The 15432-nt window shown below is 46.4% G+C and overlaps 1 protein-coding gene across 2 annotated transcripts in view; it reads right to left on the bottom strand.

Moving 5' to 3' along the window:
* Positions 1-8365: 8365 nt before the first annotated feature.
* Positions 8366-15432, bottom strand: part of GLRA1 (glycine receptor, alpha 1) — a 20231-nt gene continuing 13164 nt past the window's right edge. Inside the window, exons 4-8 of one of the 2 annotated variants that reach the window (XM_010002018.1) lie at positions 14765-14847; positions 13978-14115; positions 13239-13453; positions 12418-12564; positions 8366-8680 (exon numbers count right to left, since the gene is read on the bottom strand). In XM_010002018.1, the coding sequence (XP_010000320.1) occupies positions 8366-8680; positions 12418-12564; positions 13239-13453; positions 13978-14115; positions 14765-14847 (898 nt within the window). The remainder of the gene's footprint in view (positions 8681-12417; positions 12565-13238; positions 13454-13977; positions 14116-14764; positions 14848-15432) is intronic. The other variant, XM_010002019.1, reaches the window with a different exon arrangement.

Genomic DNA, 15432 nt, shown 5'->3' with positions numbered 1-15432 from the left:
AAAGGAACTTGTGTTCCCTTCTGCTAAGATTTTTTTTTTTTTTTGGCTCAGCCTCTAGGTGAGCATTTCTTGTAGAGGTGAGCTCCACTGCTGTGCCCAGTAGTGCTGGCCACAGTTACTTAAAATGATAAAGAGAGGATATAACAGTAGTCTAATTCATTAGTGGGGGTTTATTTGGGGTGTTTTGGTTGGTTGTTTTTGTTGTGGGTTTTTTCCTGATAAAGTAGGATTAATGGCAAGTGGAGGCAAGGACTTGCCAGGATTGTTCATTATGCTCCTGCCTGCAGAAGTTGTACCAATGTCCCTCACCATAGTGTGCAGTTCAGTGAGGTGCATTTCCAGTGCTGTTCTTATGTTACAGAGGCTGCCCCTTCTCCACTTCCTTCCTTTGCTGGTTTCTTGGGCTTTGTTTTTAGAGGTGACACTGCGTGTGCTGCATCATCCTCCTCCTCCGTGGGACAACTCAAGCCTCATGAATTCTCTTTCCAATCCATTAAAGGAAAAGCAGCATTTAAAGGCTGAGCTCCCAGCAGGACCACATGGACTGGGATTGCGATTGTGACTACACTTACTACAGTGAGTAAGTACTACAAGCTCCTGTGCCTTACACAAGTTTTGTTCTGCTCTTTCTTTCTCAGCTCTGCTCCCTGTCCTCTCACTACTCTTGGGTAGGGAGTTGAACTTTTAGGGGTCCTTTGCTTCTTACACTGCAGCATTGGAGGAGCAGACCTGGCCTAGAGGCTGTGGTCATGATGCAGTTGTGTCCACCTCTAGCACATCACAAACTGCAGAGCTGGCCTTTCTCCTCAGAGGCTGGTGTGTTGGTTCTTTAGCCCATCACAAGCAACTGTGATGAGAATACTTCTAAAAATGTGTAAGTGCAAATCCAGGAGAGGTGGCTAAGGCACCACCCTTGGCATAATCTCTTCAATATTGCATAGTTTTGACTCAGTAAAGGTCCATGGGGATTAGGTGTCAAGCAAGAAACACTGAAACCTAAGCCCAAATTCTGCCATTGTTGGGTGTCATGGCCTGTTGATCTCTGCAGGGCTATGATAAGGTGATGCTGATGTCAGCAACACTGCTATCAAGCCTCCATTATAATTGTGACTTGTAGGGTGTCTTCACTGCAAGGCTGATTCAGGCTTGAACCTGGAGCTGTAATTTAGTGTCCATATTCTGTGGTGTGCTCAACCTGGCTCAGCTGCTCTCTTGATATATGGTTTTGTCAGACAAATAACCCAGCAGTGCCTCAATACCACCAACTGCCTAAGGCTGATGTGCTCCACAGACCCACCAGCTTGCTACAGTGCTAACGATCCTGGGACCAGCTTCCGAAAAGCCCTAGCAGCAAAAGCTACTCATGAGCTCTGTGTCCCTTAGGCCTGGCAGCTCCAGGCCAGCTCTACCTGTCCCTGCTTGTACCAAGCCTGACTCATCTGCCATAGCAATGACACAGAGCAAGTAGTTAATGATAGTACCTCCTGCCCCAGCCAGGCTCTGCCAGGTTCCCTGGGTAGGTGGAGGTGTCCTTATTTGGCTTCAACTGCTTATGCAATTGAAGGAGCAAACCTAGAAATAAAAGCTAATTTCAAGACAGGCTAAAGGCTTATCTATGGTGGTATCATCCTATCCCTGGGAAAAGATGGATGATTTTATACTGAAAGTGCCACTATAATTGAACCTCAGGCTGGGAACAGGTAGTAGGTTTTTATATCCTCTTCTTGCTGAGAACTGCTGTTGGGAAACTTTTGAGGTCCCTCTCATGCTTTTTGTGGCTGCCTTCTTACTGTTGGTAGCAGTACTGGCAGCACCAAGCACAGCCTGCAAGCTCCAGCAGTGATGTTCTGAGTCTTGATAGGGTGGTTAAACCAAGCTTAAGCTATCCCTGCCTTCCACCAAAGCAGCAACATCCCCTTGTGCTGAGTCTGTTCCCAGTGTGTGGCCTGGATTCAACCCTGGCTAACGCATTTCCAGCACTACTGGGAGCCAACCCTATCCCAGGATGGGCTCCAGTACTCTCTGTAATAGACCCAGGAGCAGAAATATCACAAACATAAGACCCCCTTACAATTTCTACTCAGACGCCTGGCAGTAAAGTGCTTGAGGACTACAACTTTGATTTGCTAGAACTGATAGTCATGATTACTTAATGCAGTCTCATAACTGCTGCTGCCAGCTTTGACTCTTGCATCACAGTTGTTAGCACTGTCTGCCTTGAATGCCAGGAGAAGACAGTGATGTGGCATGCAAACCAACCTCTCCTGTTGCTTTCTGTTCTGGTTCCCCTTTCAGGCTATGCTTGGGTCCTCATTTGACCATTTAACCAGCAGCTTCCTCTGCTGGGCACTGGAACCACCTAGGTGAGGTTAGAGGTGAGCTGCAGATCCTACAAAAAAAAAAAAGATCAGCCTTGCTGTGCATGGGATGCCTGCTCCAAGGGAGATCACAGGTTGGGATTGCTCACCTGGCTCAGCCTCTGCTTCCCATTACCAAGCTAACTCCAGTGCCTCCAGAATAGGCTGTGCACTTCAATGTTCCATTAGTGTTGCATCACCTGAGGGCCTCACCAAAAGGCTGCTCATCCCAGCAGTTCTCAGAATGACTCACCCAGTGCAAGCACCAGCCTCTCCCCATCAGCTGCAGCCAGAGCCTGGAGTAGCTCTGAGCAGATGCCCTGTGCAAAACGTGCAAAAACTCCTTACACACTGCCTGGCTCACAACAGCTTATTTCTTGTGGAGCCCTTTGCTACACACAACAGTAGAAGGAGACCAGGAGTATAAAACCCTGATTTACAATGAACAGCTGCTCTGTAGCTGGATCACTGAAAAACATGGAGTCCTACAGGGATGATAGCCAAAAATCTGCCTTCTCTCTGACTTAGGCTGCTTTGCTTTCATAAAGAGCAGTCAAAAAAAAGCCCTTTTTGGCCACCCTTGCATTCCCCGGGAGTCCTTTTCATGCACACCTTGCTAAGAGAGAGCTTCCCTGGAAACTCCATTGCCTTGCCCACCTAGGAGTGATGGTTTTATTAATACATATTGTCCTTCATTTCCCAAGACACTGATTTGTGCCAGACCCTTCAAAGGCTGCAAAGCTAAGGAGCTCAGGCTCACAGAACTGAAAGTTCAGGTGATGAAAGAAAGGAAAGGCCCACAGAGAAATGCAGTACACTTGAATGAAGTGAGACACTTGTGTAGATTCAGTTGAGCAGGAGATAAGAAATAGTTGTGAAGAAGATGAGGGGATGGGCAGACTTAAAGGATCTGAAGTAAATTTGAAGATGCTAAAATTAATGAATATTAACGTCTGCTTTGGTGCTTATGCTAGTATTCTGAAGAACAATCAAGTATCTCAATTCTCTACTTAAATAGTATACTGTCTCCATACAAATAATGGACATCTAGTGAAGCAGGAACAGCATGAGATGCCCCTTACATCTCCCTCTGAGAAGAATGCAGTGTCAGGTATTTTCTAGCAGGGAAGGGATCAGATACTGCTTTCACTGAAGTGAGCTCTGCAGGATATTCCAGCAATGCAGGACCTGCTGCTTGCAATTACCCAGACAGAAGAGGTCCATGTCCAGCTGGCACACAGTGACCTCAGACCTGCAACTTTGCCATCAGGATTGGGGTTTGGTGGAGAAGTGGCCCATATTGCATTATCCACTGCTGCTGGTAGCAAGGTTTTGGAGTAAGGAATGGGGCATTGAAAGAGATTGTTTGTCTTTGGCACAGGGATAAGAACTATGTTTTATTAAGGAATGGCAATACAGTACAAAAATATGATTGTATAAAATCTGTGAAAAGTATGGCACCATTTAAAATAGCCTTCTATCCTTTAATTTATTCCTTTCTTTTTAAAAATATATATATTGTAAATATCTGTAATATTATTTTTCCACCAGCATTAGGAAGCAAAGCAAGATCTTAAAATTACAGTTGAGATAAAGGACAACCAATACTGTAATCTGAATTGTTGTGAGTTTGCCTTAAAATGAAAGATATTCAGAAAAGGCAGAAGAAGAAAAAAACAAAACCTTCCAGAAAACTCTGGGGAAAACAAACAAAAAAAATGTCTGTTCACAGGACCATGAAAACATTCAGCATTTGAAATTGTTTGATGCTTGTAGGAGCAAATTCCCCCCCCCGTGAAGGTTTCTATGACAGGAGGAACTAGGGCACTACCGGAGCTGTGAAGCCAATGACCCTGCCTCTGTGGTTCAAGACAAGCTGGTGCTTTGCTAAGGTTCAAGGCTGAGCCTTCCAGTCTGTACCAGACCACGTGCTTACTGGTCTGTCTTGGACCCTCTTTGGCACGTCTCTGATTTCTGGGATCTTGTGTACTGGGATCCCAGAGAGAAAAAACACTTTAATCAGGAGTTAAGTGGGGAAAACTCATCTACCTGACCACAAAATAGTAAGCTTATCCTACTGTTGAGGGTTTTTTTCCACAGTTATGTATAAGGAAAAATAATTCCTTCTCATGAAATGATACATTTCCAACAACATCTGGAAATAATATTGTTTGGGATGAAGCTCCACTTTTCCAAAGAATCCAAGTGAATTAGGACCCTATTTTCTCTCTTTACTGCCAGACCCACTGCTCTCTATTTTGTACAGAGGTTTTGCTCTCAGCCTTGTTCTTCACAAGAGCTAAGAATTGCTGAGGTAAATTCCATCTATGCCTGGAAGCCACCCTGCAATATCAAATCCTGTACATTCTTACTAATAAGTAGAATTACTGACACTGTTGGAGCACCTGCTTTGAAGAGGAGAGATTATCAAAGCAAGTTCTGTTGCAATACAGAGACTAAACACAGCCATGGACAGATGGAGAAAAATGTTTGATTTTTTTTTGAAAATTGCAGCCTTGCCAGGGGCTCCTAGGGCAGTCTAAGGTCTTGTCTACATGGTGAAACTGTCTGGCAGGACATCTGTGGGACAACTATCTCAGCACTGTCAGACCTTTGCCAACACTCCAGCATGTTTCATGTTGGGATGTGAGTGCTGCTGGCTGTCACCAAGCAGGCAGTTTTGGGGCTGGAAAATGGTCAGAATGGAAACTGGCTGTTGAATGAAGAGAAAATACCAATGCTTATGGTGAGCATCAAACATGCCTGGTGGTTGGCAGAGTTGAACTGAATGCAGAGGCAGGCTGGTAAGCTTGTAATTCCTGTTTCAGTCTGTAAACTCCCATGGACTCCACTAGCAGCTGATGTACTTTCGTATGAGCATGAAATGCAAACCTCTTTCTGATGATTTCTAGTCCCTAATTTGCCTTCCTCTGTCCTTACTCAAGTGCCAAGAAGTGACACTGGAGCTCTAGTGAAGCAGCAATTGTGAGTTTATCTGCATCTCCAAGCAGTAGGCCTAGGATAACCATGGGATTCCACCTTCTTTCCTAGGCAGGAGCAGAAGGAAGTGAGGTAGGAACATATTCCTTATCCTTGCTCTGGTCTTGCCTTTGGGATGTGGGGTCAAAACTTGTATGAGAGGGTGGTGCATGGGATTTGTTAACAATCTCCAGGGAGCTCTGTAGAGCAGCTCCAGTTAGGAAGGAGACCCACAGCCCTGTGGCTGGCTGTGCCCAGATGAGCCATCCTGGGCAGCCTGGGGAGGCTGAGAAGTTGTGTGAATCATGACCAAAGGGCCCAACTCCTACATGCAAGGTCTGGGCATCAAGGTAGGACTTTTTTGCCCAAATGACAGGAATTTGTGAGTATCCCCTTGCATGAGCAAGGAACTGCAGTGCGTGGGATGCCAAGCAAGGCAGGGAAGGGAATTCCCTGGATTTGCTCTTTCATCTCAGACAAGGACCTGCCGTGTGGAGCAGCTGCACAGCCTGCAGCTGGCACTCCTGGCCTTCACACAGGGAGGGAGAGCTCAATAATTCAGCAAGCAAAACCAGGAGCCAGCAGCAGATTTGGGATCCAGCCAAGACTTGGGAAGTAGTCCTAGCATCAAATATCTGCTCTGCCTGACAGCTTGAGATCTCCCTCCTTGGCAAAACACTGTCTGCCAGGGGAAGGAGAAGTCCCCAGCCCACAGGTTTTCTGTTGTGCCAACAGAGGGAAGGGGGCAAGGGGCTGATGTACTTACTGGTTCACACTGGTACCCTGTGACCTTTCCCTGTCTCAGCAGTGCAAAGGGAGTCAAAGCTAGGTGGCCTTTGCCAAAATATTAGGAAATGTTGCCATTTGCCCTAGTCCACATAGTGACCATCATGTTTGTTTATTTTTCTTTCCCTTCCCCCCCTTGCTGTTCTTATTCCATCTTTTTTTTTTTTTCATTTTTTTTTCTATTTTTTTCTTTTTTTTTCCCCCTCTTCCTTTTTGTTCTAATTTATTTTAAAGTGTATTTAGTGCTGGTGAAAGGTGCTGAATTGGCAACCTCGGAGATGGGTGTCCCTCTGTCCATCCCAAGAGAGCCCTGGTACTTTCTCTGGGCTTCCTCCTTTTGGCACTGACCCTGTGCTAGGACAGCTTGAAGGTCAGTCCCTCCACTGCCCTCTCTGGTATCTGCCTCTTGCTGCACTGGTTGGGACAACCATGGCTGAGCAAAAGCTCCCACCTCCCATCCCAAGCTTGGATGCTGCTGGCGTGGGCCAGACTGGACCTGGTGCTGCTGGAGGGCACTTTGCTGTGAGCTCGAGCTGCTCCGGGGGATGCAGCTGCTGCAAACAGGAACCTTTCTGTTCCTGGAGCAAGCACTGGATCTGCAGCCCAGGTCACCTGCAATCCAAGGGAGAGGAGGGAGAGTGGAAGCACTCCTTGAGTGCCACTTGTATCTCTGCCTTTATTTAGTGCCTAATCCAGACCTGACCCCAAGTGCTTCAGTGCAGACTGATTGTCTCTTCCTTCACACTCTCTTTTACCCCCCTCACTAAAGTGCAAATGAACACAACCGAACCACCCCAGGTGCTGCAGCTCAGGGTCCCAGGCAGGTGGGGCATCAAGCCCTTGACTTGCCTGTGCCAGGCTTTCCAATAACACCCTGCAGGCATTAGGTGTGTTCCCCCCCACCCCAACCATTAACACCAACCTGTGCTACTGCTTGACCAAAGAGACACCTCTTTGTAACCCATTCCCACCTCCCTCCCTTCCCCATCCCCACCAAACTGTGCCAGCCTCCCCTGGGGCAAAGCAGCCTGCATTGCCTTCCTATCTGTGTTAAAGCTAAATGCAGCACCAAAATAGATACAAAAATATACTTTTGGGTCCGTTGGCCCAGTTTCACTATTAATGCTATGAAATGTCTGAAAATAAAAGCTTCTCTCTCTGTACACATCTCCCCCCACCCCTCCCTTACTGACAATATTGCCGTTTGCCCGGTCCTGTTGCAACAAGGCATGAATATACCTGTTTTCTCTAGTTTTTAAATACAATGTCTGCTTTAACTCATCCAATGCTTCCACACCTCCCCCCCCCCCCATTGTAAACAAATGTGGCAGAAAGGGGTTTGGAAAAAAAGAATAATAAATCCTTCATCATTTCCAGTGTTCTAAATGCCATTTCTGACTCTTGGGACTTGAATCCTGCCAGGTGATTTAAAAGGACAGAAAGTACCTGTGATTTCTGATGAAGGCTCTGATGTCCTTCTTGGGTTTCCCATTGGATGCTCTCTGATGGGGATGAGAGAGATAATGTGTTTGTTTTCCTCTATCCAAAAGTCACAAAGTGTTTGATCGGCAAACCCATGACTAAAAAAAGCAAATGTATAAAATAAACAACAACCTTCAGCCTCTTTCCTAAGTTTCCCCATCTATCCAGTTTTCAAAGTGCAAAACCTAGGGAAGAAGAGAACGATTTTCTTGGGTTTTTCTTCCTTTTGTTAGGGCTTTTTCTTTCCCCACGTGCTTGACTGGTATGGCCTTTCTATGGCAAAAGTCAGGTAAAGTGTAATTGTGGTTGTTTCTGCACATGGAATCATGGATCATTCCAGCGACTTGAGAATCTAAGCTGTTAATAGGCTAAAAAAAAAGGTATTTTGTGTTTATCTTTTTTTTTGTTTGTTTTTCTTTTTGCATTATAATCAAGCATGAATATATATTAATATATTACACTGCTTGGATTGCAGCTGGAGCAATCCAAAAACCTTCCTATGCTGTGAAACTAATCCCCACCCTGCGCTCCCCAGACCAAGAGTGTTTTTTCTCCTCCCCCTGCCAGTTTTCCTCAGTTCACATGATTAAAAGTTCCTCCCAGTCCCCCTCCCTCCCTTTTTTTTTCTTTTTTTTTTTTTTGTTCTTTTTTTTCTTATTTTTTTTAGTAGATATTGCCACATTCTTAAATTCATGCATTGCTGCATTGCTATTGCACATAGATAAGGGATTGCTCGCTCCCTCCCGGCTGCTCCCCTTCCCTCACTGGTTGTGCACATCCTCTCTGCGGACGATCTTGTAGATGATCCAGTAGAAAATGTTGAAGATGAGGAAGGCCATGGGGAAGCCGATGCGGGAGATCTTGTCGATCTTCTTGGCTCTCTGGATGAAGAGCTTCCTCATCTCCTCGGGGGAGCGGGAGGGCGGGGGGACGGGGTTGGCCGTGTTGTTGTTGTTGGCGCCCTTGACGGAGATGCCGTCCTTGGCCTGCAGGCAAGCTGGGCCCATCCCGTAGGCAGTGAAGTTGAACCTGCCCTCGCCAGCTTCATCCTCCTGAAACAGATTCAGCATGGGACTCTACTTAAAATGAGATATAGACAGTGCACCCTTGCTATAAGGCTCTCCGCTGCCATCTCCCTGCCCCCCGGCGCCCTTGGACAAACCCTCTGCTCTTGGGAGATCAGCCTTATAGAGGGGTGCAAGCTGTGTGGTGCACAGATGCAAAGCAGGGGATCCAGGCACCCCACAGAGAACTGGACTGGCTTCCACCCCACTGGGGTCTTTGACACACTTGACTGGTTGATGGTACTGTTCATTTTTCCGATTGCATCCCCTGTTTTGCTTCTGCCTCTCCCTCCCCCCAGCTCCTGTCAGCACCTTCTTTGCTTTGCCTGTGCCGAATCAGCTCGCCCAGAAGGAGTGGGCTCCATGGAACTCCAGTAGTCAAAGCCATTGCACGAGGCTTTCTACAGAGTTACATGGATGTGCAGGCACCAAGACTTGTCCAGGAAAAGACCTCTGCAGGCAACGTACAACCAGCCCTCAGCTCGCCTGCCCACGGGACCCACAGCCCCTCTGCACAAGCCATCTTCTACTTGAGGAACAGAAATGGCCTTCTGCAGGTCAACGGTAAGACATGGCTGCTTGTGCTAATTCCAATTACTGAGCAAGAGAAAAAGTATTGTTTTCCAGTCTCAAGGCAAAAGCTATTGCTGATTTTTGGTGGTTTTTTTGGGCTCTCAGAATATTTTAGCCCTATTTTATTGAACCCAGGGATGTCATTACAGGAAAAAAACAACAAGTTTGGCCAAAATAATGCAACCAGGGAGCTGCAGAGGCTGGATCAGAAATCCAAGTCTCTTGGCTACAGGTCACCGAGGCTAATTGTTAGACCAATGCTACTAATTATCTGACAGAGGTTGATCCCTGCTGTGTTCCCCAACACTGACCTGTGTCCCCCAGTGCTGACCTCCTGTCCCCCACCCTCTTTGCCTGCCTGCCTGATGTGCCCTCCTTTGCTTGTCCCCTTCCCTCTCCTTTGCAGAGTGTCTTTTCTGGATGGCGCCTGTATCAAGCAGGTAGCTGTATGGGATGGAGGCTCTGGGGTGAAGAAGCAGAAGGGAGAGCACTTTGGCATATCTGAGCAAAGCAAAACCAACCCAAATAAATTCAAACTCTCCTTGGTTTGGTTTGATTTTTGGGGAAGGCTAGCAAGCTGGAGAGTTGTGTGACCTACCAGCAGGCTTATTTGTTTCAGAGTCCTGGCTGAGAGGAATTTGTAGGCCTTTGGGTGATTCTTCCCTGCTTTGCTTGTGTCCCCTTGGTGTAGCTCTGGTCCCTGGTATCTGAGACTTGGCAATCCTAAAAAGTCTTTGGCTCCTAACAATGGCTCTGTGAGGAGGCAGTTCTTTGATCAGGGAAGCTGAGGCACCAAAGATTAGGACCCAGCTGCGTTGGGTCAGGGAGCCCCAGCTGTGCCTGAGGAGCAGCGGGATCAACATCTCTTGGCTCTGGGGCTTCAGGGAGAGTTTTGCAAAGGTGCCACTTCTCCCTAACCTGTGTCCCTTTCTTAAGTGGCCTCCCTTGTGCAGCTAATAACATACATGAGCTGCAGAGGCCTGGCTTCTGAGATGGTCAGAACTTATAAACCTTCTTGTCACAATTATATTAGAATCATTGAACTTTTTAAGTTGGAAAAGACCTTTAAGATAATCTATTATAATGGGGGTTCGGTTTAAACTGCCTCTATTCTCCTCTGGTTCCATCTTCCAGAAGGAAGGAGGTAAGAGGGGTCTCAGAAATGGAAAGGGCCAATTGAAACCTGAAAACAGATATTTATTGATTTGATTTCTATTTTTTAGAGTGTAAGCAAGACTCTTGGTGGTGAGAATAAGCTAGCACCTTGCATGTGAAACTGAGGAAAGTAAGAAACAGAGTTGTCTAGAATCACTAATCACTTGTATTAATGCCAGACCATGCACAGTCTGGCACATTGAGCAATGAGGAATGGTCAGTAGGTTTTGATTCAGGCAGATCTAATAAAAGTGGGCATGGGCTGGTCCTTTCCCCAGCTGCCTTCACCAGCATGGACCACTGCAACATCTCACGTGATTTTAGCCTGTCGTGTCATACCTAAACCAGGCAGAGCTTCCCAGACAAGTCAGGACATCATGACAGAGCAATTAGGTTCTTTGGCAGCTGCACTAACCATTTGCATATTTGCAGTCAGCTCCTAGTTTTCTGATGAGCCTGCAAATCTTGTTCAGTTTGCTTTTGCAAGTGTTTTTGTTTATGCTTTGTTTCAATTAAATCACTGTGAGATTGGGCAGGGATTGTAACAGCAGCCTTGTGTTCAGTGGAACATCTGGATATTTGTGGCTTTTTTTTCTCTTCATTGTTTTAGCAACAGAACGATCTGCGTGGAGCAGCACAGATTCAGAGGTACGATGCCTGAATCTAGAGGAAGAGATAAAACCACTCTGTTGGGTGGTTTTAGCTTTGGCTCTGTTAAGCAGGCTGCATTTGCTGAACCCAAACTGCCTCCGTTGATTTTGAGATGGCAGGGTCTTGCTCTGGCAGGCAAACTCAATGGGTGCCAATGGTCTCATCTGTTACTTCTTTTCCCTTGCATTTGTCTGACGCTTTTCATCCCTGGTCCTGACTAGGCTGGGGACAAGTGAACAATTTTTGCCCTATTTTGGAGATAGATTGACTGAAGTAGAGAAAAGTAAATGTACAAAGAGACAGGGATTCCTGCTCCCTCTCTGCCATTGCCTGCTGGAGTGGTGGCAGTTCTCCAAACACAGACTGTGAGCTGCTGTAGAAGAGGTTGGACCCTGGGAATGACTTTAGTAGCTGGTACACAGAAGCAATGTAATGGGGGGATGTCTCTGGAGGGGATGGATCACACAGGGCTCTTTGAAATAGAGAGCAAACAATAAGGAGAATTTTAGGTAGACCCTGGTGGTCTCCTAAGGGCTCTCTTGATATACTCATCAATATTTTCTTTGTGTCATTTGCTTAGCAAGTGTACTGTTTTTTTTAATGTCAGCTTGAAGGCAGCCTCTCAGGCCTGATGCTGAAAATTTGATACTGTCCACCTGATCCTACAAGTTAATCAAGGACAATTTTTTAGTGCCTTTGGTCTTGTGATCACAGTCACCTTCATGTTTCTTTCTAGTGCATCCTGTGAGGTGATATCTTTGCTGTGGTACCTCAGCCTAAAAGCTAGTAGAGTCCAGGCTGCAGATGCACATTTATGTGACATGCTTGGGTTGGTGTCAGTCATGGTGAGGAAGCATGGAGAGAAGCTAAGGCTGAGAATAGTGCTCCTCCTGAGGGGAATTTGCAGTCAGTCGGAGAAGCAGATGCTTTTGAACATGGAGATGACAGAGACAAAAGAGGTGTCACTTACCTCTGGGCTAATGTAGACTGTCTCATTGGGAGATACTGTTATCCAACAGACACCCCTCACACCTCCCTGCCTGTCTCCCCCCAGCGCTTGCTGTGTGTTCTGGAGAGGAGAACTCAGACTAGAACACTGCAGTGTGCAAATTGTTCTGTTGAGATCAACCCTTTTGTCTCAGACCACTTAGATAGCTAACCAAAACCAGCTTGCTAGACTCCTGGGGTCAGCAGACTGTTAGAAGAGACACAATTCACTGAGATAGCCCTGCTTTGTGTTGTGTGACCTTCCTTAACCTCTGACCATATACTGAGGATTTCCCTGGGAACTAGTGGCTCAGTTCAGTTGCCATGTAATGATGTTCTGCTGGGACAGATTCCAGCTGTGTCCTTCATGCTTTATGTATTACCTTATGGTGCCTCCTCTTCCTTCTGAACCTGAGCAGCTCTTTGTGCTGCCGAGACACGAAGTTGACAGCAGCGTACTCTAGGAGTGCAGAGAAGACAAACAGCAAGCACACAGCCATCCAGATGTCTATGGCCTTCACATAGGACACCTAGGAGTCAGAGAGGGAGGGGCTCAGATGGGGTGGCTTCTTCACCCAAATGCCTTTTTGCTTGCTATTTTACTTGTTACTCCCAAGGTCTTTGGAATGAGTCGATCAAGCCGTGATATGGGTGACATCTGCTCTTGGATACCAAAATCTAGCTCATTTAACATGAATGTATTATGAGGTCTTTGAAGCTGCTCCTGGACCCCGAAGTAACAACAATTCTACAGTTTTTAATTTATCCAGGTCTTGATTGTGATGGTTTACATGCAAGTAAAATACTAATCCAATCTGATCACGCCAGAAGTCCTTCATAACAGGGAGATTAAGTGCTATAAAAGTATGATGGTCAGATGAGTAAAAGCTGGAATATAGAGTGTGCATCTATGTGAGGTAGTTGCTGGAGTGGGTAATGTACAGAGCTACTGGGTGCTGGAGTGTATCTTGGGGTGAGTGCTGAGTCTTAGGGGAAGGTTTCCTGCCAGTCACAGAAACTGCTATGCAGGAGTCTTGTAGGAGTTTTGTAGGAGGTATCTGGAATTTATCCTGCTTGCCCTCAAAATGGAATAGGACAATGGCAACCCTATTGACCAGGAGGATCTGTGTGGTGACTTACTTATGTGCTGTTCCCCAGAGTGCATATTTCCACCCCCCACCCCCCAATAAAGATAAGTCCCTACCTTGGGCAGTGATGCTCGAGACCCAGAGCTCTGTGTGGTCATAGTGAGCACTGTGGTGATCCCCAGGCCAACACGAGCAGGTGCAGCATCCATATTGATCCAGAAGGAGATCCAGGATAGAATGACAATAAGGAGGCTGGGGATGTACATCTGGATCAAATAATAGCCCATCTGCCTCTCCAGGTGGAAACGAGCTTCTATACAGGTGAACTTGCCTGAGAAGGACAGGAGATACATGGAAGATGACTGGTGAGGCACAGGGAGCCTCCTGTTTTCAGCTGTCATCTGGGGACTTCCCTTGCATTGCCTACAACCAGAGTCTTGTTAGAGGAGGTAATTAACAGCTGTTGCCCAGTTCTGAAATAGGTATGTACAACATCAACACAGCAAAGAAAGCTCTTGGCAGCATATCCTTTGTCACTTTAATTTCACCTGCTCTCTTGCATCAAAGATAAAAGAAGGTATTGGTTGAGAAGGTCCAGACCAAACACACTTGAACTGATGCAGATTTTACTGGGGACAAGAGGGTTCCACACACTTGTGTCTATGAACATTTTATTGGCTAAACATCTCTCTATTTACTGGCAACATATCTATGTGTATTTATATATACGTTGTCCCTAGCTGTGCAGGAGACTTGTGTCACGAGTGCCATCAGATATAGCAAGAGACTTTGGCAAATGCCCAGTCCTGAATTCCTCTCTGATGAACCCAGCAGCTAAGGGTAAAGAGCACTGACCTGTGTTGTAGTGCTTTGTGCAGTATCTCAAGTCTTTTTCTTCTTTGAGGATAAACTGAGGCAATGTCAGCCCATCAGCAACTTGCACTGCTCCTTTTTCTTGCCACTCAAATATAAGATCATTCATTGTGTAGCCAACTGTTGAGAGGAGGGGACAAATACAGGGTGAAAAATGAAAAATGTTAAATGCTGATCTGGAAAGACAGACTTGTAGAAGAGAGCAGTGCTTGGAAGCAGGAGCTTGGCCTGGCCTTCCTGGGCAGTGCTGCAATGGGTGGGATGTGGGTTGAGGCAGAACTGCTTGTGCACGTAGTAAAACCCAGGGTATTGACCTGCACAGGAGCAGTGAAGGTGTGCAAGGAACTGTGTGAAATGACATTATTTTCAATTTGGCTTGTTGAACCGTTTGCTATTGATCTCTTTCTCTGAATGAAGTTGTTCATTGTCTTTCCCTCCCATGGGCTAACCAACATGTGCAAGGGGCAAATATTCATCCAGAGAGAAAAAATTCCATTTGCAGCTGAAAGCACTTCCACCTTTTTCCCTCCAAAGTGAAAGGCCAGTGTAAATACAAGCAAGCCAAGCCTCCTCTCATGGAATCTTTAAGGTTTGGCTTCTCTAGGGAATGTCACATGCTGAATGAATGGAAAATTCTGAGCAAGTGGTTCTTGAGCAAGCCTCCAGTGAAGGCTGAACTGGGAATGGGATGCAACTGGGGAGCGGAATGGTGGATGAGAGCGAAAACATGTTGTCTTCTCTCCATAATGGAGATGTGCACAGGACTCACAGCTTTCTAACTGCATGATGCACGTCTGTACATCCATGGGGAAGTTCTTCAGGTCCATGGGACAGGCCAGAGTCAGTGTGATCCTGAGGAAATAAGACAGCAGAGGGGAATGTCAGTTTGTGGTGCTGATGAGGGGGTGACCCCTCCTGGACACCCAACATTGCACCAGGCTGGTACCTTGTCTGAGACACATTGATGTGCTGGAGGCAGTGAGTGATCATTCACCTCTTCCCTGCCTGTGTTTTCACACGTGGTGTTGGAAAGCATGAGGAATACCAAGCATCTGGGGCTGTGATGTAATTCCCAGCAGAGTTGCCTGCTGCAGATGGCATTTTATTGCTGTGTTGTTTTGGACAAGGCAGAACAAAGAGTTCCCACACCACACAGATTTGCTGCTTCTATTTTCACTTCTTGCCTTAGGTTCCCAACAGTCTGGATTAGCAGCAAGCCCAACTCCATCCTCTGGACCCCCCTCCCAGATAAATTTCTAGAGACTGGGATTGTTTCCGTGCCAAAAAACCCAAACAAAAAACACACAGAAAACCTCAAGAAGAGGTTTGAGTAAGATCAAACCATGGGGCAAAAGAGAGATTTTTATGGCATTTTCTGCAGGGAAAATGCCCTATGGTAAGTTATTATTAGTCTCTGTACCTTCCTGAATTCCTGCT

Source organism: Chaetura pelagica, unplaced genomic scaffold (genome assembly GCF_000747805.2).
Source record: "Chaetura pelagica isolate M959 unplaced genomic scaffold, ChaPel_1.0 scaffold356, whole genome shotgun sequence".
NCBI classification, from domain to species: Eukaryota; Metazoa; Chordata; class Aves; order Apodiformes; family Apodidae; genus Chaetura; species Chaetura pelagica.
Note: the sequence above shows the minus strand (reverse complement) of the source record. Positions and strands in the feature narration are given on the sequence as shown.